The 24,350-nt window shown below is 45.1% G+C and overlaps 1 protein-coding gene across 2 annotated transcripts in view; it reads right to left on the bottom strand.

Moving 5' to 3' along the window:
• Nucleotides 1–3,649: 3,649 nt before the first annotated feature.
• LOC147730798 (protein phosphatase 1 regulatory subunit 12B-like) overlaps nt 3,650–24,350 on the bottom strand; it is a 654,976-nt gene continuing 634,275 nt past the window's right edge. For both annotated transcript variants that reach the window (XM_086955620.1, XM_086955619.1), the window contains exons 22-25: nt 8,609–8,713; nt 7,759–7,809; nt 7,351–7,401; nt 3,650–7,171 (exon numbers count right to left, since the gene is read on the bottom strand). In XM_086955620.1, the coding sequence (XP_086811746.1) occupies nt 7,085–7,171; nt 7,351–7,401; nt 7,759–7,809; nt 8,609–8,713 (294 nt within the window). In that variant the 3' untranslated portion in view covers nt 3,650–7,084. The remainder of the gene's footprint in view (nt 7,172–7,350; nt 7,402–7,758; nt 7,810–8,608; nt 8,714–24,350) is intronic.

Below are 24,350 nucleotides of genomic sequence, written 5' to 3'. Positions count from 1 at the left end.
TTCTCCCTTGTCTAAAAAGGACCTACCTGGTTACAATCCCAAGGCCTAACCTCCTTTTTCGTTAACTTTTAAATACTAAGCACCATGCCTTTATGAGCACAAATACTACCTAAAGCGTGACTTAGAAATATTTAGAAGGAAGGTTTATGCTTGTCAAATTGGGTTATTTTGACAGGTCGAATTTGCAGTAAAAAACCTGCACAGACAGGCAACTGGTAACAGGCGTGCAGTCATGTTTACATAGTCAATGTAGTGGATGGCACAACCGGTGTGCATCCACTTGTGACATTTACCTTACAGGCCTCTGGGTACACCTTGGTAATATATACTAGGGACTTAGAGGTAAGTTAAATATGCTATTCAGGAGCATAGCAATTTGACCATTATGAAATGAAGCACAAAAGCAATTTATCACTCGTTAGCAGGGGTAAAGTACACAGAGATCCATGCCCAGCACACAAAGGGTTCAGCAAAAAAATAAATAAATCAGGGACGCCCTGCAAAGGGGCAAATTTCCAACACACAGAAAGATCACATTCCCAGGTGGCACCTGGAGAGTAGGGCTCTGGACAGTTTCCCACGTTGCCCTTGCCATAAAACATCTATGACAGGACAAACGATTTACTCTGAGTGCATCCCTGAGATTTCTGCCCACCTTGCAATAACCATAAAAAAGAGTGGTGTTTAATTTGCAAAAGGCAGGGCTCACCTTGCTACTTTTATTTAAATGTACGTATCTTGGTATTTCTACTGCATAAAGACAATGGTATGTTGTGCTGGGCAGGTGGACAGGATAACGATACACAATCGTTTAAGAGTTCAAAATAGAGGGGACACTGTGGTCAGTAAAATGAAGAACCATCATAAGATGTTTAGATGTAGTGTTCTTTAAAGAGGTAATTCGTCAGCTATTCCCTACATTGCAAGAGGGATGGGTCAGTTCTGGAGGTTACACAGATTTTATTCCTGAGCCTCAGTGAACACAGAGAAGGCCTGTTTCCATGGTGTTTTCTTTCTTACATTTCTAGTTCCAGTTTTACTACTTCATGGTTCCAAGTGTTAAGTGCACAGGGTTTTGCTGCCCTGCAAGGCTAGGTCAGCACAGTACGAAGTTTTAAATAAATAACAGAGGAGTCCACATGGTGATTAGGTGGTTATTGTAAAAGTAAATAGGCCTGATCAGAATACCAACCAATGAGATGTGAGAGGGGAAGATTCACAGAAATCAGAAGTATGTGTGTCTACCAGCTAAAAACAAAAGAAGACTCCAAAGTAATAGAAGAAATTCTGGAGCACGCTTACTTTACTCTTTATCTCACCATTTCCAGCATCTATAAGCAACGTTTGAAAACTGCTTCCAGCAGGACTAACAACTCCTGCATTGAATTGTATTGTTAATTAGAAATGCATTGGAAAATGGATTGCAACTTGTGGCGATGAGGGGATTTCTATATGTAAAACACTTCTACCTTAGTCATTCCCAAAAGTACTTATATGTGTGTACTTTAATACTGGCTAAATTCTTTAGCTTCGCACAATCTAGTGTGCTAGGGAAGTGACTTGCCAATAAAGAATTGCCTTAAGCTCAACAGCAGATTAGTTTCAGGAGGAGTCAAGTCAAGTCAATAAATTTATATAGCGCGCTACATACCCAGAGGGTCTCAAGGCGCTTGAAGAAGGATGGGGAATTACTTGTCAAATATCCACGTTTTAAGTTGCTTTCTGAATGCTAGGTGGTTCTGAGTAAGGCGAAGGTGAGTGGGAAGTGAGTTCCAGGTTTTAGCTGCTAGGTAGGAGAAGGATCTACCTCCCATGGTGGTTTTGTTGATGCGAGGTACAGTGGCAAGGGCTTGGTTGGAGGATCGTAGCTGGCGGGGGGGGGGGGTGTAGAAGGACAGTCGTGTGTTAAGGCATTCAGGTCCGGTTTCGTAGAGTGCTTTGTGTGCGTGGGTAAGGAGCCGGAAGGTAATCCTCTTATTGACGGGGAGCCAGTGGAGGTTTTTCAGGTGACCAGAAATGTGTTCTTTACGCGGGATGTCTAATATGAGCCTGGCTGAAGCGTTCTGGATGCGTTGGAGTTTTTTCTGGAGTTTTGCGGTGGTACCGGCGTAGAGGGTGTTTCCGTAGTCCAGTCGGCTCGTTACCAGAGCGTGGTTGACTGTTTTTCTAGTTTCGGTGGGGATCCAGCGAAATGTTTTTTTGAGCATGCTTAGAATGTTGAAGCAAGATGAGGAAACGGCGTTGACTTGTCTGTTCATCGAGAGTGAGGAATCCAGGATGACGCCAAGGTTCCGTGCGTGGTCCGTCGGGATGGGTGCTTTTCCAAGGGCCTCTGGCCACCAAGAGTCGTCCCAGGCGGAGGGGGAGGTGCCTAGGATGAGGACTTCTGTTTTGTCTGAGTTCAGTTTCAGACGGCTGTGCTTCATCCATTCTGCTACTTCTTTCATTCCTTCATGCAGATTGGTTTTGGCAGTGTTAGGGTCTCTGGTGAGTGATAGGATCAGTTGAGTGTCGTCGGCGTAGGAGATGATGTTGAGGTTGTGTTGGCGTGCGATGAGCGCGAGGGGGCTCATGTATACGTTGAAGAGGGTGGGGCTGAGTGAAGATCCTTGTGGTACGCCGCAGATGACTTCAGTGGCCTCTGACTTGAATGGTGGAAGGCGGACTCTCTGGGTTCTTCCGGTGAGGAACGAGGTGATCCATTCTAGTGATTTTCCTTGGATTCCGACGTTTCTGAGGCGTTGTAAAAGGGTGCTATGACAGACCGTGTCGAAGGCAGCGGAGAGGTCGAGGAGGATGAGGGCGACTGTGTCTCCATTGTCCAGTAGAGTTCGAATGTCGTCTGTTGCTGCGATGAGGGCGGTTTCAGTGCTGTGCTTGGCTCGGAAGCCGGATTGTGAGGAGTCGAGGGATTTGTTGGTTTCGAGGAATGCGGCGAGCTGGTTGTTGACCGCTTTCTCGATGACTTTGGCCGGGAAAGGAAGGAGTGAGATAGGGCGGTAGTTTTTGAGTTCGGTGGGGTCAGCTGTGGGTTTTTTCAGGAGGGCGCTGAGTTCGGCATATTTCCAGCTTTCCGGGAAGGTTGCGGAGTTGAGGGAGCAGTTAATGACGTCTCTGAGGTGAAATATGATATCCGGAGTAGGGGAGCTAACACACTGTTTACCACTTATTTTGTATTCTAAGGTCTATTGCCTGACCTTATAAGGTTCACAGAATACTATCTAATACAACAAGTCACTCAAAAGGTTAGCCAGTTGTCTGTACTGTTCCAGGGTAAAAGTCTTACATATTTGCGATCCTGTCTTCCCTTTTTGTTCTCCCCTTTCCTTCCACGGACATTACTTCCCCCATCTGTGATGTCATTTAATGTTTTAGCGACACCACCACCCCTTACTGTGATACCTCTTAGAATTTCTATTTCCTTGCCTCTTTCTATGACTTTACTGTTCGATTATAATAATGAATCCTTTATTTTAGATCACCTCTTTCATATCACTGCTCAATGAAACAACATTATTGGAACGTCTAAAAGATCACTGCACTTTTCTGTGGAATCACTGACCAGTTATACGAAGTTGCACACTGATATTAAAAATCTCAAACAGATAAGGATTCAATGATCATGAAAAAAACACATACTCTCAAGACAGTGATTTCAAATTTGTGCATTTCATAAATTAGAGACATTTTGTTCTTTGGAAAGTGGCAGTACATGGAACCGTGAGACCACGGAGGAAATAATATCAATACAAACACATCAAAACACTTTATAAATACATATTATACAACTGCTAAAAGCAAGTGCGAAACGGAGCCGTCCGAGTTAGTGCGTGCATGAGTGAGTGTGAGTGAGTGTGACAGAGATGTTCCAAGGTGACTGTAACTGGGGTTGGGAGGTGGTTGTAAAGCTACAGGGAGAAGCAGGAGTCCAGACTTAAATAACATCACGAAAGAGGTCAAGAAGGTAACCTGAAGGCCTTACTGTCTAGTCTCATCATGCTAAAACATTATGTGAACCGGCAGCTTTTGACAAGGGGATTTACACACCTCAGCAGGCAGACAAGATAGCAGAAGGTGAGGCAGCAATCTTCACGGGGACATACCACCATGGAGTCAAATCTGGGAAACATGAAGGCAGGATGAGTTGGAAAGACAAAGAAATTGGATTGCCATGGGGGAGGAGAAAGGCAAACACCAGGATCTTCCCTGAAGATTTCATTGCTACAAAAGAAAGGGTGGTTTGAAGTGGAAGAACAAATCATCCAACCATTCACAAGGAATTTCTCTACAGGAGGGGGAGGTAAAAAGGCAAACAGCAGAACAACTTTCAGCCTCTGTCTTTGAGTACGGCTGAGGAGGTGGACCAAATCAAAACCCTGGATGGGATTTACCACCACAGCGTGTTGAAAAATCAGTACACAGTTTTGTATGACTGGTCACACAATGAAAGATAATAGGGATCACTATAAAATATCACTATGGGCAAGAGGGCTGGAATAGAAAGTTCTGCAAGGAATCAAAAGTTTTGCAAGGCGCCATTCCTGGGCTAGTACGTAGATATCCTCTTACATCCATTCCCTAGATGTACCTCTGCAGGAGAGGCAGTTTTATCACACAGATCACGATACAGAAAGGGTAACATTTAATATGTCAACTGATACTAGAGATGGAGCAATAGTCACAGAGCTTTAGGGACATATGACTACAGAAAGAATAACTACTGAGATAATTGACACAGAATGGGTAGAAATAACCTTTCTCGAAGGTAATAACAAAACAATAGAGGATGGCAAAATGGCAACACAGCCGTAGCTATAGTATCCCTTTGTAGGAAAAAGAAGACCAAAATCCCTACAGTTGTATCTTGCGTACACCACTAAAGGAGGAACTCAAAAAACGAAGTCATGTCTAAGAAATACTAGTACACAAAAGAAATGACATACGCAATTTCTAAAGTAGTCTTTAGTCCACGGCACTGCAGATGCCACACAGATTTTACCATGACAGAAATAAAAACTGAAATTCAGTCACAGTAATCACAGATGAGGCAGCAAGCACCTTCAATCCTTGCCTGGAAGACACTAAAGGAGAAACTGGAGGTGACAACCATTCCAAAAATGTGATTGTTAAATATCACTGCAGAAGAAAGCTGATATAGCAATCACCACAGGTATCCTTTGGATATGTCACTTGTAGAAAAAAAAAAAAGAGTGACAAATAACTCCAAATCTGTCCATTCAAGACGCTACTAGTGATCGGAGAGAAAATGGCAATTCATTGGTTGCTTTGCTAAGTAATTGATTAGTTAATATGGTCTCAAGTTCAGGAGTAAAGGCAGATAATCACCACACTGCATTTCAGAGTGATATCAACACAGGAGCTGGCACTCGCAGGACAAGAGATCAAAGGAGCTAGCAAAGTTTCATATTTGAAGGAGGAACAAAGGAGAGGCAGAGGGTTGAAATCAACCAGAAATGGTGAAGAAGCAAGCTTACTATACATTTCATGGAATGCTTTGGGAATGTGGAGATCTGTAGAGGGAGGACATCTGAAGAAGAAATTAAGCTATGGATCCCGTTACTTCACAAATCATTCTCAGACACATGCTCAGTGTATCTCATTAGCTTTTCTCGGATAAGAGTAATGGGGATATGGGAGGAAGAAGAAAGCCAGAGATTCAGGCCACAATTCAGCTTGTATATAGATGATACAAGTGAACAAAAAGGATGCACCCTTAATTTTTTACCCTAAAAAATAAAGGTTGCTACATTGAGCAGGGTTGTAAGCTATTCCAGATATTTGACACTTGTGGTGCTGCTGAGGAGGAAAGGGGGGTGGTAGGAGGGAGAAATCATAATGAGGTATACTGGGGAATAGCCACAGCCTCCATCAATAATACAGCCTTGGGAATTGCCACAGTTCTATTTACATAACGGAAACTACAATTGCCAGAAAGCCACAAGCAGGGTATAAAACACACCTCATAAGTGCTATCATCCAAGTACAAGTACTTTCCCTACCATCTAGCCTACAAATACCCTGTGCTTTCCCACCGACTGGTCTCAAAATAACGCTCGCATCCATGAAATAAGCAGCTAGCCAGATCACTGAGACCAACTGTTTCAAAAGACCTTCTAGCCCAAACCCTCGACAGAAGCCCTTGTGGTTCTGGAAATTAGTGGACTCAGGTTGGTAACCACACAATGTCACTTCCTGTCTGTGATTCAACCATGCAACCATGTGATGTCACTTCCTGTTTGTGAATCAACCGTGCATCAGAAAATCGTAAAAAGAAACTGTGGCAGTTTAAACAAACAGTTCAGTTTTGTCTTACACGGAGTGGCAACTGCTTAAATACGCTAAAATAAACAATCTTTTATCAACATTAAATTGTGCTCTTAAAAAAAAAAAAAAAGAAAAACAACTTAGGGAATCGCGGCACAGACAAACCCAGAGTGCAGGATTCCCACAGTGCCCAGTGCTACCTCCACCCAGTGCTGAGAAACGCAGCAAGTCTCATGTGGGCCACCCGTCTTCAATGACATGTCTTCAGGCGTTTCCCACCCTTGGCCTCCGAGAAAGACTGGCCTCCAGGAAGGTGCTCTTTGGATGGCTGCTTGTGTTGTCTTCTGCTTCTGGCTTTCTGGAAAGGTCAGGAGGTCCTCATATGAGCTTTTGTAGGCAGGGATTAAGATAAGGAGAGAATAGAAAAGTTCCTCGAAATTAAAAACTTTTAAAATTATATTATGGTCACAGACCCGTCAGCTCACGTCTTTTTGGGGAGACCCAAGATCTCTCTTCTGGAGTCACCTGTTCCTATAGACTCGTCCTTCAGGCTTTCATGACACCCTGTGTTCAAGGGTGCCCCCAGCATAAAACAGGCTCCTGAAGACGAGTGAATGAAAAAGAAGTGTCCAGAGTGGTCCAAGGGGAGACTTTGCAGCAGAGACGAAGAAGATGAACAGTCATGGGTCCATCAACATTATCTCCAGCACACCAACCACCCTGAGCCAGCACCTCCAAGAGCCCTGACAACAGAGCACATGGGGCTCCCTGGTGAGCCTCTTCACAAGCACTTTGGGAGCTACTTGGAAAGTTTGCTGATGACTCTGATCAGAGCGCCATTCTCGTCCTTCAATCGCTGGTTGTCGGCTTTCAGATCTGCCAGCGCCTGGGGAAAAGAAGCAGGCAGTACAATAAGCATTATTGACTATAAGGACAGAGGTGAAGAGTTTTAGGCTCCACTGAACCCATACTCCTCCCCCACCAATTGGCGTCCCAACCCCTTCACAAACTGACTACGCGAGCTCTCAAAAACACACTTTTATTCCCCTTCCATTCATTTCCTACCTTTAATTCTTCCTGTAGCTCAGAAATTCTTCGCTCTAGGATTGCCTTCTCCTGTCAGTGAAGAAGAGGGATTGTGATTTTTTTTAAAATAAGAAAACGTGGACAAAGCCAGCAGTAAGAGTGCTGAGGAACAAGAAAAAGAGGAAGACCCAAATATATGGAAGAGGAGACAAATAACTAGGAGTGGAAGGTGAAGACAGACTAGTGAAAGTCAAGAAGGGAGAAAAGGGAACAAAAGAGAAAAGACAAGGCAGAAAGAAAAGAGAGAGGACTGTAGGTGTGCAGATGTTTCATTAACATTAAACAGACCTCTCAAACACAACCCCCTTTGCCCAGTCCCCAAGCTCTGAACTCCCACAGAGAAGTCTTTCAATAACTTCCACCTGTCTAGCGCTCTCTTATTCTTACCCTTTTCTCTGTGTCCAGCAGCACTGAGCGGTCCACCGTCCTCTCCTGTCTCTGAAAAAAGGGAATTAAACAAACCGCTGTTAGAAGTGACCCCCTGATCCTGGTAATGGCACAGTGCCCCACCATGAGACGCTCCCGAGTCAGTGCTCAACAATTAACTCCCCAACATGCCAGTGCTTGACTGTTTATGGCTTTGCTTGTCAAATGCCTCGCTTAACCTCAAGAGCATTACACTTCCTAAAATGGCGACAGGACACAGAGTTTCACTCCAACCATTGGTTAAATATTATTAAAAAAACACAAGGGCATTTAGATGCAAAAGATTCATGTATGAATCAGCAGACATAACGGCTAGCTTATTTCAGAGGCTACAGAGAAGCAAGGGGTACTAATCGTGATCATCATAAGATCCAGTAAGCAAGCCTAGATCATGGGCTAGAGAAACCAATTAACCACAGACAAGGTCAGTTCACTTTTGAGACAAATGAGCTAGAAGCAATGACGGCTGATAGCGGGGGGAAATCAAAGGTGCCAGAGCCTGACAACACAAATACAATAACAGAGTTCAGGATACGCAACTGAGACAGTATTAGCAAAGCAGCGAATACCTTGCCAACTTAGAGAGCAGAAAATGCTTCCCAGGGGTGTGTCCCATTACAGGTGTGTTGTCCAATCTGCAGCCAATCTCTACTAGATTACAGAGACTGAGGCCTGCGATATGGGCAGTGTGCTATCCACATGAAGCATAATCAGAACATGGACATTTCCAAGCAAGCATAGGAAACGCATATTTTATCCCAACTCTCCCTGAACCCACTCTGCATTTCTGATAACAAAATCACTCTTCTACCTGATTAGCCTTTTCCAGCTCAACTTTGGTTTGCGTCACTAGGCTCTGCATTTCCTGGAGTTGTAGACGAATCCTTCCATTATCCTTCATCAAGTCTTCATATAGCTGCGAAAAGAACGGATGTTAATGAGATGGGAACCAGAGTAAGAATCTCAACATTCAGTGATCAAGGCGATCATCTTTATACACCTCGATAAGACAACACAAATTGCCATTTCTTGCAGTTCAATCAGCCAGTCGAAGCATAGACATTCTTCTAATACAAAAACATTAACTTTATTCAAAACCTGCCATTCTCATAACAGCTCAAGCAGGAAGATTAAACTTACATTAGTATTCCCAAATTTCATCTGCCCAGAACACACCCGGACCAGGATTCCCCACTTGGATACAGAGAGCAAGGAGATTACGTACTCACCACCCAACACATCCATGAACAACCAGCATTGCAAACCATAGCTTTAAGAGATGCTAGATCCAAATGGCAATCCACAGAACTCAACCAAAACATTATAAGGAACTATGCTGCCTCCCTCCCCCCACAATTAACAAGAAGGTACGTCGCAGGGACTTGGTGGCAACGGTGGTTGGCGACGCCCGAGGTCACTGCTTCTCCCCAGCTGGCGGTCCAGTGTCAATGCGGCTCGAGGGAGCGGCCTGAGGGGACGTGAGATTGGAGTCGCGGGGGTCAGCGGAGGCGGGATTGCGACGGATATCTGGGGCACATTGAGATGAGCATTGCTAGAAACTGAGGCATGGCCCTGGAGAGATGAGACTGCTTTGGGAGCCACGGGGCCTGCTGGCAATGCCTTACTTCTCTCGTGGGTGTAGCCCGATTGTGGGGCCTACATGGGAGCAACCCCTGCTGGAAACAAGCAGAAATATAACAGTCCTGCGCAACTCGGCAAAATTTGCTATGACAGCTCCTACGTCCTGGAGCGAACTGGGACTTGCCTGATTGGCACGAGTTGACTGCAGAGGGAGGGAAGCCTTTGGTGAGTCGACAGAGCTTGGCTGAATTTGGGTGAGCAACCACTACGTTATTAAAGCCTGTGGCCTAGCCAGACTGAAGGCACACTATTCCACGTGTAGGGTGCATCTGCTGTGGTGAGACCTGAAATTAGTGGGACGTATTGAGTGAAGAACACCACGAGACTCATCCTGGGCACGGAAATTGTTGCAGTGCTGGGGTGAGTGGCCAATATGGGGAAAGCTTGAACTTGAACCGCGTAAAGCCTCTAAATCCAGGGATGCAGACATAAACACTACAGACTCTGGCCCGGAGCCCACGGACCCCTCTGCAGATGGTGACTTACAGCATATTCTAGCGGCTATGCAGCCTAGCCTGACAAAAAGATACTAAGATAGACGCCCTCTTGTAATATGGAATGTTGGCGAGGTTAGAGAAGCACACGGAGAGGCTGGACAATGTAGAGCGGAGGGTATCCAACACAAAAGACAGTCAATACGGATCCAGTAAAGCAAAAGATAATGGATAAATTGCTGCACACATTGCAAGCGAAAGCAGAGGACCCGGAAGCGCTGTCCAGACTAAACAATATACGTATAGTGGGAGTTGCAGAAACCACCAGTATATCCAACATGGAGCACTTTGCTGAAAGTTTGCTCATGGACATCCTGGGCAGGGACACTTCCTCTGATATTTTCGTTGTAGAGCGAGCCCACCTTACCCTGGTACCGAGACCAGTCTCGGGTGCTAACCCTCGCCCAATAATAGGGAAGTTACTGAACTACAGGGACCAGGATGCAACTCTGCAATATGAGGGCTCAGAGCTGTTCATCTACCCTGATTTTAATCAAGTACAGAAAGCTCGCCGTCAGTTTCATTCCAGCGAAGAGAAGATTGTGAGAATTAAACAGAGTATAGTACAATGTATCCTGCCAAGCTGCAAAGTCATGTTGGAAGGGAAGGCCCATTTCTTCACAGATCCCAAACTGGTTCTCCAAATACTTAAATGGAGGGGGACAGCAAGTGTCAAGAATAGCTCCCCCAAGACAACCCTCAACGATGAAGCACTTGATACAGAGGAACAATAACTGCTAGCTGTGGCCAGAGATGCCACAGGACCTGTCTGCTGCCATGCTAGAAGATTAAAGTTGAGAGAGCAGTGACGCAATGTGGTTGACTATCATGAGATAATGCCTTTTTGGCCAAAATGAAGCTGCCACTGGGACACATCTGACATAACAGAGGTAGTCTCCCCAACTCGTCTGGAGCTTGTCCTGGGATTCTGGTAAGACTGTATTGAGCTGCGCACAGAGGGACCATGGTATGAGGACAGGTCATATGAATGGGGTGGGGTGTGAAGTTCATCACCCATGGAGAGATCTAGCCTGGATTACCCCTGTTCCTGCCAGTTATCCCAGTTGAGAGAAGGCTTACCGTAAGTGGGGCCTATACATGCTTATCTAATGGAAGACAAAAAGTAAGTCTGAGATAGCATTCTGAGAAGCCGGCTAGGTCAGGGGAAGAGCCCGAGAGCAGGTAACTTCCATCCCCATGTGTACTACACCATGGCTAGATTGTAGAATTTTGTATGTGTTTTGGGGGAATCTGAGAGGGAGGACGGGGTACAGAGTTTGGGTTGTATAGCGTGGGAGGGACTCGTTATTGTTCTTTTTCTGTTGTTTAATTAAAAGGACTACATGGATTGCCTGGCAACTCGTGACCGCAGGAGGATGACAGTATGGGTGCAATGCAGGATTCTGACAGGGGACTGAACACACGGTCCACTGGGTCACAGGTCAGGTTCATTACATGGAATGTGATAAGTTTAACCGATCAAAGAAATATACTCAACATGGTAGCGAATCTCAAAAGGCACAAGGTAGAAGTAGCAATATTGCAAGAGATGCAGTTAACCCCGGACAGTGATGCATTGACGCAGCATAGAATGCAAGATCACTTTTGCGCCTAAGGTTTCACTTCACATGCTCGTGGAGTACTCATCTGGGTGGATTCCAGGGCGGGCATAAAGTTACAGGAGGTATGGACTGATCCAGGAGGTAGATTTGAGGTAGCGAGCTGCTATATGGAAGAGTTAGCTGTACTGCTGGGAGGAGTTAATGGCCCAAACTATGGGGACCTGCAGTTCTATCACTCACTTACCACTCGATTACATCAAGGCAAAGATCTCCCTCAAATCTGGGGAGGAGAATTCAATTGTTTATTAGACCCTGCACTAGATAGGTCCAGGGGTCAACCCCGTAGGCCGCCTGCAGCTGCGAAGGCTATCTTGGACATAGCAGACCATACAGGACTGCTGGACGTGTGGAGACATTGCTCCCCTGAGGGTGGAGGGTACACTCATTATCCAACCGTGCATGACATACATACCAAATATATTTTGGTTGATATTTAGGAGCTTAGTGTCTAGATTTACCAGGCGTGACCCGCTGCCACGCACCTATTCTGACTCACTGGTAGTTTGGGGTCTGGAACTCTGCCCTTGTAAAGCCACGGCTTTCATCAGGCAGTTCCCACCATACTCCATGCTTGACGCAGCCTTTAAGGCTGAACTGGTACAAAATACACTCAAATTATTTCACTAATAATGTTGACTCGGTTGATAGTTTTCAATGCAAGAAAGAAGGGGGTACCCCCGACTATAGTTCCTAATTCGGGATATACAAATCAATTGAAAGAACAGGTAATTAGGAACAAAAATAATTGGTGGACATAAACTGACATCAGACAGTAATAACTATATCTAAACAATGTGCATGGTACAAAAATATATGTGTATTTTATTTTGTTCAGTTATGGTTTAAAAAGCAAACGTTTTTGTCTCCTATGTATATGTGATGGACAATCTACATATATGGAATGCTGTACAGGTTTGTTCATTTCAGTTTGCAGTACATTGCATTACAATTCATTGCATGCGGGACCCTTGAATCAGATAATCCTGCCTCAGAAATTATACTCCATCCAAAATGCAGATTGAAACACCCGACCACCAGACCCCATTATAGAAACACCCGGCGGACCACCCAAGCAGATAACCCTGCTACAGAGATTGCAACCTCATTTAAAACGTAGATCCAAATTCCAGTCAAACAGATCCCAACATTGAAAAACATGGCGGTCCGTGTGAACAGAATTATACTCAAGTCAATCACTTTTGGAACATCCATACGTATGGTTCCTGAGACACCGAATTTCACAGAATAAGCCTACATTACACAGCAATGGATTTTCCTTTACAAGACTACTTTCAATCTCACGACTCGCCCCTCAGGTTCATTTGGAAAATTCATGGCTTCCTGATAAAGGCTCACAGTCGAAACGCACGTAGTAACCTTAAGCCATGTTTTTAGATTGAAATGACTAGTTGGATCAATATCCAAAACAAAGTCTCGTACAATGAATTGTAATGCAATGTACTGCAAACTGAAATGAACAAATCTGTACAGCATTCCATATATGTAGATTGTCCATCACATATACATAGGAGACAAAAACGTTTGCTTTTTAAAACATAACTGAACAAAATAAAATAAAATAAACATATATTTTTGTACCATGCACATTGGTTAGATATAGTTATTACTGTCTGATGTCAGTTTATGTCCACCAATTATTTTTGTTCCTAATTACCTGTTCTTTCAATCTGTTGATAGTTTTGCCATGTGTGGGAGACCTTTAAGGTATTTATCAGAGGTATAGTCATCTTGAAGCAAGCAGGGTAACTTGGGTCTCTGAGGGGTCGACTGTCACTTCTGGAAAAGGAAATAGCAGACTTGGAATTGAAACATCAAAGAGTGGGGGATAGACAAATCCTGAGTGACATCAGAGCAAGATTGGAGGAATATCACAAAGGTGCCGCTAGTGAAGTCAAACATATGGGTAAATACGCAGTTGCGTGAACGTATGGGAAAGGTGAACGCCCAGGGCCCACATTGGCTACACTTATGCACCCGAAGAGGGAATCAGAAGTAATTCTGGAACTCCAGGATGAGAGGGGCAACCCCTTGTACAACGCAGATCACATAGCAGAAATATTTCTACATATTACGTTGAGTTATACTGATCCCAAATCCCACCAGATGGAACTGCCATCACAGATTATTTGGAACACATAGCAATGATGTGGCTCACAGAGAGCATCTGATGGCGCCACTGGACCCGATGGAGATATGCATTGCACTAGCAGGCATGCAATCTGGGAAGGCTACGGGTATTGATGGCCGTACTGAGGCCATCTATAAGGCCTACCAGGAGCCTCTTATACCGCACCTAGTCACATTATATGAAGAGATGGTACAAACTGGAGTAATGCCCTCGTCAATGGGAAAAGCCTTGGTTGAAACGCTATTAAAACCCTGTAAACTAACGAATGCTCCTCATAGCAGCCATTGTCCTTATTGAACGTTGACAATAAATTATTTGCTAAAGTCCTGGCCAACACATTGGCTCTGATCCTGCTGGGTGTTGTACGTCCAAAGCAGGGTGGATTTGTACTGGGCCTCATTTTAACTAGCAATCTTGGAACACTGTTTGGTGCAGTGCAACGGATGAATCCGGCAGTGAGTGTGGCAGACGTTTTTCTAAACTCCGAAAAGGCATTTGACTCCATTGAATGGTAGTTCATGCAGGCAGTGCTTAGACGGATTGGAGTGGGGATATCTTCTTGCTTTTAGTCATGATGTTATACACCAAACCAGTGTCCCATGTCAGAGTTGGTACTGCCATCACACCCCAAATCATGATCACTAGAGGCACCCGTCAGGGCTGCCCATTGTCACCATTATTATATGCACAGGTAGCCTAGCTGCTGGCATGTGCTCTATGGGAATACCACGGGGTATAGAGGGTTGCGTTTCCCTGGTTTAACCCTGTAATATCTTTGTATTCAGACAACACCTTGTTGTATGTCAATGACCCGGCGAGAAAACAATTGCTCGTGAGAGGTGGTAAGGTTCGGGGGCCTATTAAGTCGCAGTGTCAACTGGGTCAAGTCTATTATTTCCCCACTTACCCCATCCATGGTGCCTATGACATTAGAATTTCCCCTCCAATGGACTCCATGATATCTGAGAATACAGATCCATAGAGATCCAGCGCTTGTCCTGTAAGACAACTATGGGAAGGCAATGCATAAATTAGGGGAAGATGTGAGTCGCTGGATTAGGTTGCCATTGTCCCTAATGGGGCGGATAGCCCTCGTGAAGATGGTTATTCCCCCCAGGTTTCCCACTTACCCCATCCATGGTGTCTATGACATTAGAATTACTCCTCTGATGGACAACAGACTCAATGAGATATCTGGGAATACAGATCCATATGGATCAAGCGATTGTCCTGAAAGAAAACTATGGGAAGGGAATGCATAAATTAGGGGAAGAGGAGAGTCGCTGGATTACGTTGCGATTAACCCTAATGGGGCGGAGAGCCCTCATGGAGATGGTGCTTCCCAGGTTCTTATTCCTGTTCCAGAACATTCCTATGCTCCTCTTGTGAGCGGTTTTCTCTACCGAGCGCTCCTTGCTGATTAAACTTGTGTGGCCCGGAAAACAACCTACAGTTTGATGGGAGGTCCTCACCTTGCCTTATGATATGGGTGGCATTAACACGCCTAATCTGGAAGTATATTATAAGGCAGCGCATGGCTCGTTCGCTTTTTACTGGCTTTGTGGTCCAAAAGATCTACCGCTTCTGCACTTAGAGATGATGCAAGCCCTCACACACTTCCCCAGACAATATTCTGTCCCCCGACACAACATCACAATGCATTCCTGGTGAAGTTTTTTAGAAAAACAGTCTGTCTCACTGCTGTACTCTCTGTGGGTCCCAACAGAATGGTGTTCCTGGATCCCGGTGGGGAACGAAAAGGGAGTAAGGAATGCCCTGCGTACACTGAGGATAACGAAGATGGGGGACCTTCTCCCCGACGGGAATGTGGAGGAGTGGGAGACTGCTCCAGATACAGAACATCCACCTTCCTATCTGACTCAAAACCTGTGTCATAGGGTCGGACGTGCATTGTGTGACTTACCGAGGGACGAGTTATAGGAGCCCCAGGAAAAGCCAGTGCTTACATCTCTGATCAAAAAGGGCACCCCCGGAAAATCGGTAATGACACTATATGCTCACACGCAAGAAGCACGCAGGCCAGGCATAACTTAAGCAACACTAGAGTGGTAGAGAGACCTAGGTAGAGCCATGGTTGATGAAGTATGGCACTATTGCTGCTCCAGGACAAAATAAATAATGCTGAATGTGAGGCACCGATTGATACATTTCAAATACAGAAAGGTTATTCTGATACAGATTACGTGATACTACAGAGTCCCAATTATGCCGCCATTAGTGAAGCTGGGTTTGTGCATTCAGCCTGGTGCTGTCCAGAGGTGTATGAATTTTGGGGAAAGACTTTCTGGAGTTGGGTACTATAGTTGGCTCCCTCAGAGATGGATTCAATGTTTGCTCTGCTGGGCTATGATAAGAAATTAGACAAAGAAATTAGGAAAATAGTTACCATTGGCCTACTGCTGGCTAAGCGCACAGTGGCGATGCAATGGTATAGAGCCCCTATTCTGACACTTGCAGAGTGGCGGATCGGATATTATATACTGCAATGTGCAATCAGATACATTTATTGAACTCCTGCCACTTCAGAGCCGTCCCACAGACTACTAGTTTCCATTTCAGTTATATTTAGCGAACAGAGGAACGAACGATTCAGAAAGGAGGCATGAGAGGATATAACAATGTTGTTGTGCTAGAACAGTGAAAGTGTTTCTGCTTAGATTGATACACAACTTTACGTGCTTAATGGACTTCTATGTGAGATCATCTGACCCAAGCTGGATTGTGAGTAGACATCGTACTGAAGCTGTTCAGGTACCCCAAATGTTTACCGTCCAAATGTTCTAATGTCATGAACAATGTTGTTAGACTGTATTTATATTGTACAAGCACGTCAAAGTCATGTGAGGTCATGTTGTAGTCAGCCAGACCATATGTTTCCCATAAAATGTCACTAAATAAAAAAAAAATAATATAAAAAGTAGCAGAGCTGGTCCCACAGTCCTAAGTAGTGTAATTACTTTACTACTGTTCAACTTCCAGTCTGATGTATTTCTTGCTTATCAGTGAGGTCAGATGGCATGGATGTGGTGTAATAATTTTGCAGATGCCAACTAAAAGCTTAGGTCTTTGTGGGCTACGATTGTATTGTTGAGTGTTGTTGTATGTGGTTCTTGTAGTCAGAGGGAATGCTACATAGGCTGTTTGGGCTATGGTTTTGATTGGCAACTAGGGTTTCCTATTAAGCTTGGGGATTGGGACTTTGATTGGATGTTAGGGCGAGGGCTGTGATTGGTTAATAGGGAGAGGTTTCCCAGTGGCTCTAGGGTTAGGATTGGTCAAGGCTAAGGTCCCACTGGCCAATTTTAAGCATAGGGCTCAGGATATCCCAGCCTGGGTGTCGAGGCTAAGGGCAGAGAGGGGCAGGGTGAAGCGGACAAGGGCAGTTGCCTGTTTGGGTCTGGCTTAGGGCCAGAGATGCTGCCCCATTTTCACTTACGTGCTACCACCTTAAGCTCTCCACATCTACCACCATCCACACACAATATCAGCAAAGGCATTCTACTCATGCACCACAAACAAACCTCATACCGATTTCAATATGTATTGAACCACTACAAAACTCCACAGCTACACACAATTCTACCCCAACTACAACACTGTGGTACCTGCATTCTCACACAAAACACAACTCTGTTGAATAACACTAACACATCACCAACAAAACACAAAGCCACACTATACACAACTTTAATGCATCCAGACACACACTCGAGGTTCAAACAAGCCACCAGCTATATCCTTTACTTGGTCCTAACAAATTCCCCTTTATCATGAAAAGACCTATACTAAGCCTTCCATCACACCATCCACCAACACCAGCCTCCTCTTCTTACACAACCATACAATCCTTACACGCCACTCCACCATACATATTACCTATTCCAGTGATCAAATCTAACACAAACACTTATAACTAATGTCCAGGCAAAGCTTTTGGAGAAGATCATGAACAAACATCTAGCCATCCACCTTCACAAAAACTACCACATCAACACCATCAAAACTGGCTTCAGACCTACCCACAGAACTGAAACCACCCTCATTTCCACCATGAATGGTATCTGACCTATCATGGACAGAGGAGACACTGCTGCCGTCATCCTTCTGGATCTATGAGTTGCCTTCGATTCAGTCTCCAACAACCATGGATCTACTCTTAAGTCACAGGTCGCACCCAGTCGGTCACCCAGATTCCTTTCACCTTGGCCGCTGCCAAACTCATCTGCAGAGTACCACAAGAATTCTCACTGAGTCCCAGTGTGATCAGGAAGATACACATTTACCCCTTCCCCCGCCCTTTTTACAGGTCTACCTCACCCTCAGTGCGACACCCCTACAACCACATGTTATCACATTTACCCCTTCCCCCGCCCTTTTTACAGGTCTACCTCACCCTTAGTGCGACACCCCTACAACCACATGTTATCACAGTGAGACCCCTTGCGGACTTTGAGTGCAACAACTACACAATGCTAACCAACGTCATTTGTACCTATGGAATCAATATTATAATCTGAATACCAGCAGATTCCTCACCTAGAATATTCCCAGGAGCCAGCTTGGATTCGGCGATGTTTCATTTATGCTCATAGCATCACGTGGCTCTGTGGTGACTAACCACCAACACTGAAGTGTTCGATTGGAGCCGTATATATGCATCAGTTTCTTAATCTTTCTCCTTCTGTATCCTCAGACGTGGAGCAGTCCAAAGAAATTTCAGGTAACAATGTGCTAAAATCTTACTCCGGACGGTATTATGATGTTTAGGAGTCCACTCCACAGAATAGGAGGTGTGAGGAATCTAAAGTTAGACAAGAGTATTCACTAGAAAGAATGAGATAACTAACTTGTTGTTCTGATGGATACTTCCAAGTGCAAATTCTGCACCTTTGGAATAGATACCACAGGAGTACCTCCCAAAGTTGGAGGGTCTGAGGAGTGTACTCAGATTAAGAAATCTTGCATGACAGAGCGGGCAAAATGACCCTTCCGTTAAACCTGGCTGTCAGGGCAGTAGTGTTTTGTGAAGGTGTGTATCAACACACATGTTGTGGCCTGGTAGATTATTCAGAACCAAAACCCCTTTTACAACATGTAGCAGACATGGCAATGGTAAAATAAACCTGCAGGCCTTCCATGGGTTTGTTTCTTAGCCACATAGCAGATTTGAATACAGAGGGCTCTCATCTTCAACACACCCCTCTTGTGCACTGCTTTGTCTTTCTCGGTGCCAGTGAACCCGACAAAGAGCTGATCATCTAGACAATGGTCTATCAGGTCCATGTAGAAACTAGACGTCCTCTGAGCTTCTACTCCTCTTTCGAAGGATCTAACAGAGTAAAACACATTAGCAAGGAAACTGTCTTGACTGACATTAAAGAGTGTTAACACCTTTGCCAAGAAGGTAGCCCAGGTACAAGGTGCCAACTTTTCCAGGAAGAAAGTGGTATAAGGAGGTTGCACAGACAGCACCTGTAGTTTGTTCACACTGTCTGTAGAAGTAATAGTGAAAGAAAAGACTGTCTTGATCATCAGAAACCATAGCGTACAACTTTGTATAGGCTAGAATACTATGCACATAAGGAACGCCAGGACTATATTTAGATCCCACTCAGGAATGATTCCTGGGGTTGGAAGGGACTTGTGCATTAAGCCCTTCAAAAAAGTGTCACAACTGGCAATTTAAAGAGAAAGGGCAGTTCATGGGCCCTGTGTATCCTAACTTTTCTCAGAACTTGAGACAGTGATGAGAACGCATACAGGAGACCCATGTCCCATCACAGATGGAATGCATCTCCAACTACCTTTTTGGAGGACACTCCAGTGAGCAGAAGCTGTGAAACTGCACATTCTTGATGGTGGCCAACAGACCTAGCCAGGGCAAGCCTCACTAATCAAAGATGCCATCTGCCACCTCACATGAAGACACCACCAACATTTGCTTGTCTGTTCTTGCGTTCAGGGACCCTGCTAGGTGATTAGCAACCAGAAAGGTCTTCTGATGGTCCTGCCAGCTCCAGAGATGCAGAAACCCCTGGAAAAGAATCAAGGACAATACCTCACCCTGTACTAGTCTTTTCTTGATGGTAGGAATTCTTTTGGGGTCAACTGATCACTCAAAGATCCACAAGTGTGATTTGGTGGAGGTTCTCTGACAAACATCAGAGGCTCTGAACTCCTTCATCAGACAAAAACATCCCCCCCCCAATAAGAAATTATACATCTGTCCGAAGAGTGAAGTCTGAGTGGGGAAGGGAGAGAGGATTATGTCCTGAAAATCCACACTCACTGCAGCAGTGGAAAGGCCTTGAAAGTTACTGGGTCCAGGATAGCCCCTATAAAGAGATTCATTCACATAGGGCTCAGGTGGGACTTCGGCTTCTTGATGGAAAAACCCAATCATATGAAAAGCCCCGCTATTGCCTGTAGATAGTCCATCACTGACTGCAGCAAGTCTGCCTTGAGCAGCCAATTGTCGAGGTAAAGGAATACATGCATCCCCAACCTCTGAAGAGTACCCTAAACGAGCTTCAAAAACAACCATCACTTTTGTGACTATCTGAGGTAAGGTCGAAAGGCAGCACAGTGAATTGGAAATTCTGCAACCACACCATGAACCGCAGTTGACACCCATGGGACTGCAGGATGGATATATGAAAACATGTTTACTGCAAGGTTAGGGATGCCACCCAGACCCCATGATCCAAAGCAGAGAGAATCTGAGCCTAGGTGAGCATTTTGAAATTGCCCTTCATCATAAAGGCTTTGAATGGCTGAAGACCCATTATAGGCCCTACTTCGAAGGGAGGACGCAGGCCGAAAAGAACCACTCGCCCATCTCCAAGCCCGGTACCAGCTCAACAGCTCCTTTAGCAAGGAGAAGATTGACTTCTTCTTTCAAAAAAGCAGAACGGTCCATCAAAAATAAATCTAGTGTGTGCGGAGTAAAAGGTTGGGTCAAATTTAAAGGGAGGATGTAAACCTTTTAAATAATTTGTAAGGATTACCTGTCTGAGGCAATCTATAGCCAGCCAGGGCTGAAATACAATATTCTGCCCCTTAATGGCTAATCATGGGCCTAGAATAACAAATCAAAGTGGGAGCCACTGCAGCAGGGAAGGAAGAGTTGAGGCAACTGTCTGTGTTGGTGTGTATGGGGTTGGCCACAAGCATGTCTTCTGCCCTGAAAAGGGCTGCATTTCTGCTCAATAGGCAGGAAAGGTTGGTGCTGGCAGTCAGTTAGGTATCTGGAATAGCCCCCTCATTTTTTATACTGCTTGTGGAATTGTCTGACTGGGGATAACAATCCCAAGGACCATGCTAAGACATGACTATCTTTGAAACACTTCAGCGCCAAGTCATCCTCCTCTCTGAGCAGTCTAGATCCAGCAGGACACATGCCCACAATAGAGAATTGGTCATCCCCTGAAACTCAGGTTAATCGCATCCAGATGTGCCTTCAAATCCCTAAAATGATGCCAATAGCACAGCCTATGCAGTCAGTGGTGTACAGGGCTGAACATAACACATTCTTTATAGCATCCTATCTGTCTTGGATTGTTTTGACCAATGAGTCACCGAGGTCTTCTGAAATGGCCATCGCAATCTTGCTGCTAAGGAAGGGGTGAGAAAAAGGTATACCACATTAAAACCGCACACAGCTTCATTGAGGAAAACCTTTGCTTTCCAAAGGGATCAATAGTTTTGAAAACCACAAAGAGGAGGAGGTGTGGAGGGGAAGACTGGGAGCACCATTGTGATAAAACCAGCCGATAAAGGGGGTGCTATTGTCATCCAGGACGTGAGCACATACAATGAAGAATGAAGATGACAACTAACCAACTCTCGCTATTATCTCCCCATTGAGGACGACCCCACTGGACACCTCACTACAAAGATCCGAAGATTGATCTCTGAAACAGACACAGAGGGGTGGATTACTACACATGAAGAAGAGTTCCTGATTAATGACCAACCACGGATCCTGTATTTCTACACCCTCCCAAGCATTCAAAAAGGAGTCCAGCCTATAGTTTCAGGTATCAAATCCATCCTCGAACCATTGAGCAATTTCTGCAATTTCGTTCTCAGACTAATCATGATGAAGACCCCTATTTACCTCAGAGACCCGACAGATGTCTTGTACCGGATATACTTTTCCTAATACTGACAGAATTAATCTCCTTGTTACCCTGGATGTGGAAGTGTTATATTCGAACATCCCCCAGGATACTACCCTAGAGGCCCCTAGAGACCACCCTGCATGAAACTGACCCCTGGCCATTCAAAACCCCGATTTCTTTCACCATAGAATGTGCAGCCATATCCCTTAAAGAGAACTTCTTCGCTTTCCAGAATAAACTTTACCATCAGGTAAAAGGTACCAGCATGGGCAGCACCTTTTCTCCCAGTTTAGCCTGCCTGCAAATGGCCTTATTCGAGAGCAAATTTATCTTACAAGACAGCAACACTTTCCAAGAAAATCTGCTATATCGACGACATCCTAGTTTTTAGAAGTGGTGATGAAGATAGGTGTGTAGCTTTCTCCAATTGGGTCAACTCTCTTGACCCATTCCTGAAATTTACCAGCACCCAGCCAAACAGCATCATCCTCTTTCTCGACCTATCGATCTCCATCCAAAATGGGGCAATACTTACCACCAACTACAAAAAAAAACACTGACAGGAACAGTCTCCTGCTTTACGAAAGCCATCACCTCGAGGCCCTTAGGGACAACCTCCCTGTGGGACAGTTCCTCCGTCTCCGCAGGAACTGCAATACCGTGGCTAAATATGGGAAACAGGCTACCAACCTTACATGTAACCTTGTGGAAAGTCATTACCCACAAAAAGTGATACACCGAGTATATAAAAGGGCAAGAAACAATCACAGAGAGAGCCTTCTAGAGAGTAGGGTTAAGACAATGACAGACACGCCAACATGTGTCACTACATTCACCACTAGCTCCAATAAAGTACAAAAGGTTGTTTAAAAACATTGGGGTATACTACAGACAGGCAACTTTTCCCCTGGACCTACTCTTCTGTTTGCATTTAAACGCACCCAGAATATGAGGGACTTGCTGGTGCACACTCGCCCACGGCCTCAAAAGACCAAACAACCGGCCCTTCGGGCACTTCATCTGGTTGAGGGACATTTCCTCTGTGGGTCGTGTGCTGTGTGCCACCTCACTACAGCAACTAAATATTGGACCTTGGACTAGAGAGGCCAGGGCATCAAAAGACACACAGCAATTGCAACACCAAAAATTGTGTGCACCTGATCGCGTGCCAGTGCAATCTCCGCTACGTGGGCATGACCACTAGGCCTGTGAAGGTACGGATTAGTGAACACAGGAGCACTATCTGATGCAAAAAGATGATCACCAGAATGCTCAGTCATTTCTCAGAGACACACCACACACCGGACAACCTACGTTGGACAATCATTGACTCAAATCCCAACTAGTCAGCGAGAACCCTTTTCACGCACGAACAACGCTGGGTGTTCCGTCTACAGTCCAACACCAGAGGCCTAAATGATGATATCCCATGGGCAGAATGTATCAACTAATCTCACTGTTCAGCCTGGGCTCTGACCCAGACATCAGGAACCCTGCCCACTTGTGGTAGAGTAGTCACTATGTGACTTTACACTCTGCAAACATGAAGTCGTAGCACTACATATTTTTAGATTCCACCCTGATCAGGAAGATACACATTTACCCCTTCCCCCGCCCTTTTTACAGGTCTACCTCACCCTCAGTGCGACACCCCTACAACCACATGTTCTCACAGTGAGACCCCTTGCGGACTTTGAGTCTCTGCATACCATCCAGCCCCATATATAGCCATATATGCAAACACACATGCAATCAGACAATTAGCCTTAGTATGTTTTCGGATGGTGTTCTCAGCTGCTGCTATCTGCACCACTACAATATGGTGCCCCATTTGATACCTTTGGAACCTGATCTTCAGGTTTTAATACCTCTAAAATGTCCACCACTGTGTCCACACGCATAGGAAAGGTTACACTCTACAACTGACAATACTATGGCACCCATATCTTGATACCTCGTATCTGAATTGGAAGTTTCGGCACACTTAAGATGGCCGGCACTACGTCCACACGCACACGTAGGGTCATGCTCTAGGCCCCTGCGTCACTCGGATCACCTGAGTGGGCAGGCAGATAAAAAAAACGGAAGCAGGTTTACCACCTCCCACCAGCATGCAAGCAGCAGAGGGCAGGTAACGTACTGTGATTCCGAAGAGGCTCATGTGAGTATCTTCCACCCAGCAACAACCACGATATAGGGGTGTCTGCTTTTTACTATAACCGCTGAGTGTTCATTTTGATCCTATCACTCATATGTACTCCTCTTCAAACCACGCTCTACGCAGATGAGGCTACCTTTCACTACTTGTTGGGGTTGGATGTTGCTGTTGTGTCTTTGCGTGTTTGTCACACATTTATTGGGTTGCGATGTTACTCATAATCGAGTAGGAAAATGCTACTTACCAGTATGCATCTGTTCATCGCATGTGGAGCTACAGAGCTACACACTGTGCGTAGATCGCCACGTAGTGTTGGGCCCAGATGTTTGCAGTTTGTTTTTGTCC

This window comes from Lissotriton vulgaris, chromosome 2_1, assembly GCF_964263255.1.
Source record: "Lissotriton vulgaris chromosome 2_1, aLisVul1.2, whole genome shotgun sequence".
Taxonomy (NCBI): domain Eukaryota; kingdom Metazoa; phylum Chordata; class Amphibia; order Caudata; family Salamandridae; genus Lissotriton; species Lissotriton vulgaris.
This window is presented reverse-complemented; position numbering and strand designations above follow the sequence as displayed.